The sequence below is a fragment of the Morone saxatilis genome, unplaced genomic scaffold, assembly GCF_004916995.1.
Source record: "Morone saxatilis isolate NCDOM2014 unplaced genomic scaffold, NCSU_SB_2.0 Contig11, whole genome shotgun sequence".
NCBI classification, from domain to species: Eukaryota; Metazoa; Chordata; class Actinopteri; family Moronidae; genus Morone; species Morone saxatilis.
This window is the reverse complement of record NW_023339663.1, coordinates 30,933,547-30,936,408: the sequence shown is the minus strand read 5'-3', so window position 1 is coordinate 30,936,408 and position 2,862 is coordinate 30,933,547. Positions and strand designations below refer to the sequence as shown.

Here is a 2,862-nt window from a genome sequence, read left to right as displayed (position 1 = left end):
TTATGCACAGTGAAGATCAAACATAACAGTGTAGGAATGAGAAGAAAAGCAAATTTTTGACTGGAGGGGCACATTAAATTTTCACTTGCTAAGTAAGCAATTTCTCAAGTTTTAATAGTGCAACCCAACATAGTCAATAACTGATTTGAAATCAGCTAGTAAAAGGATTGCTTTACACACAACCTTAGGAATGATTTTAGGAAAAACTGGTGCAAAACAATCCAGTTCAGCGATAATGAGAACCAATGTGTAGTCATTCCAGATGGACAAACAGCACTTCCTGGTTCTTAGAAGAATACAACACATGAAATCAGTTGGAAAGAGCCTTATTATTTCCAGCTCACCAGCTATTATTCCACTCACTGCGAGAAATGAGCACAATCAGAGCATGGTGTCCCGAGTCCTGCCTCACTCACATCATTCATCATTTCATAATCTAATTTTTTCTATATATTCTTTGTGTAAATCTCCTGACTGGAAACAGGCGTGAAAGTGTACAACATCAAGAGTCCTCAGACACAATACCAGCCAATCATGGTTGTCCGATCAGATAATCACACAAACAATACAGAACTCCGCAGCGACCTGACAGGCACAAACCCCCACCACCCGAATAAATGTCCTGGCATCTTTGTTTTGTCTCTGCCTTCAAACAATCAGCATTTTCAAATAACCCTCACATCTCCCTCTTTTTTCTTTCAGTTGCACTACAACAACGAGTGCAAGTTCAGGGAGAAGCTCCTTGCCAACAACTACAACGCCTACGAGTCAGTAGCCTACCCGAGGATGTACATCGGACTGAGTAAGAACGGCAAAACAAAAAGAGGAAACCGAGTGTCACCCGCCATGACGGTGACACATTTCTTGCCAAGAATCTAGTGGCCTCATAAATAGACTTCACCTCAATTTGGAGACGGGGAAGTTTGGGTGGGGTGGGGGGGGACTCCACACCATGATGCACTTTCACTCCAAGCTTTATGCAAGTGTATCATATTTGATTTTTTGTTATGTATATTTTTTTTTATTTATGTTTCACAACAGTTTTGTATTTTTTTAGGAGGGGTTGTCTTTTCACCGTGAGCGGGTAAGAGAAAGATACAAGATGTTAAATGTTATTTATGTTTTCATTTTCTAATTTATCCGATATTTGCTGCTACTCAATGAAATCCTGTCTTTAGATGCTGTCTTTGCACTGATGGGAAAATATGCAAATACGCAGCAGTGCACAGGAGACATTTATGACTTTACTATGGTTTTTTTGTATAATTTTTAACAAAAACAGGACCCTTGGGAGTCTTAGCCTGAAAAAAGAAATGAGGCACGGGGGTCTTTGGTGACAGAAGTGGTACTGATTGCTCAACGCTAGCACTCTTTTGTGTGGCACTGGAGCCTAATTGAAACAGTATCATCTTACTGCTAGAGAGAGAGAAAGAGAGAGACAGAGAGAGGTGGGGAGGAAAGAAGGAGGAGCGGAGTGGTCAAAAAAAAAACACAACCTCCACTGGTCTGTTTATAGCTTTGCCAGGGGGGGCGAACTCTGAACTTTTCTGCCGTCAATCTCAGTCAGACCTATAAGACTGCAGATAGAGAGAGGCATCCTCTTTGACATTATATAAGTGGGGAATTTGGGAGTTTAAAGGCATGGTCAAAGCGCTGAGACGCTACAGAGAAACTGTATCCTTGACTGTGGAATAGGACTATTCTTTATTTTATGGACTGGTCTGCCTGCTTGGACAGCAGATATTGTAGTTTGTGCCAAGCTTAATAATTCAGTATATTGGCCAATATTTGCTTGGAAAAGATAAAGATATTTGAACTCAAAGACATTATTGCAACACATTAGTAAAGCATTGAATTTGAATATCTAAAGGTGGCATTAGAAATCAATACATTGTTTTATTTCTTAGGACATTTCTCCAAATATGTGTCTTTCGTTATTGAACTTAAGCCCATCACTGAGTCTAAAACGTGGCCATAACAGATCATTAAATTATATGCCTTAATATACAATTTTAACAGGTTATTTTAAAAATGAATCTGTATCAATTTTTTAGGGGGCGCCACCTCGCTAGATCTTCCCCTGTAGTGAGCTTAAATGAGATGTTGGTAAGCATATTTTTCAAACTGTGCACAGAGCCAGGCTACCTGTTTCCCCCTGTTTCCAGTCATAGTGCTAAGCTAAGCGAACCACCTGTTGGCAGTAGCTACATATTTGGCATGCACATGAGAGTGATATGGATTTAACAGCAAGAAAGCAAAAATAATTTCTCAAAAATTCGAACTAGTCCTTTAATGATCTAGTTGATGATCTAGAGTATCTCTTCCTTCAGATTTTTTATGGGATTTCTCAGGCGATACATCAGTGTCACTCACTAAGTGCATTTCCCCTCCAGACACTTCCTGGTGCAGTGATAAACAATAACACACTCAGGATAAAATAAGCTCACAAATACATTTTGTTGAGGATACAAACTTTGGCACAATTTCCAGTTCTCTGTAGCGTTTCCTCTCTTTTACTAAACCAACAGCCCTCAAGCTTTAACGTCCTACAGCATTAGCTGTCCTAGGCACTAGCTCAGTTTAGTGGCCATATTTCCCAGAATCCTTCTTTCTTTTCCACTGTGTCTCTCTGTTAGTTTCTGCAGTCGACTGCAGCCCAGCTCTGGTAGCCAAGTTGTCCTAGTTGCGCCTTGTCACTTTCCAGCTATCTTTACCCTGTGATTTACTTTTAGAAAGGATAATCATGGAAGAAATATTTACGGACAGCTGTTGGACTGTACTATATACTAGGGCCAGTAACCCTATATTTTTCTTTATATATTTTGTAAATATAACCTCTAAGTAACTGAAGGTGCTGGTATT

The 2,862-nt window shown here is 39.8% G+C and overlaps 1 protein-coding gene across 1 annotated transcript in view; it reads left to right on the top strand.

Moving 5' to 3' along the window:
• The window catches only part of fgf4 (fibroblast growth factor 4), a 14,607-nt gene extending 11,751 nt beyond the window's left edge, over positions 1-2,856 (top strand). The window contains exon 3 of the mRNA XM_035651818.1: positions 703-2,856. Within this exon, the coding sequence (XP_035507711.1) occupies positions 703-879 (177 nt within the window). The 3' untranslated portion in view covers positions 880-2,856. The remainder of the gene's footprint in view (positions 1-702) is intronic.
• Positions 2,857-2,862: the final 6 nt, after the last annotated feature.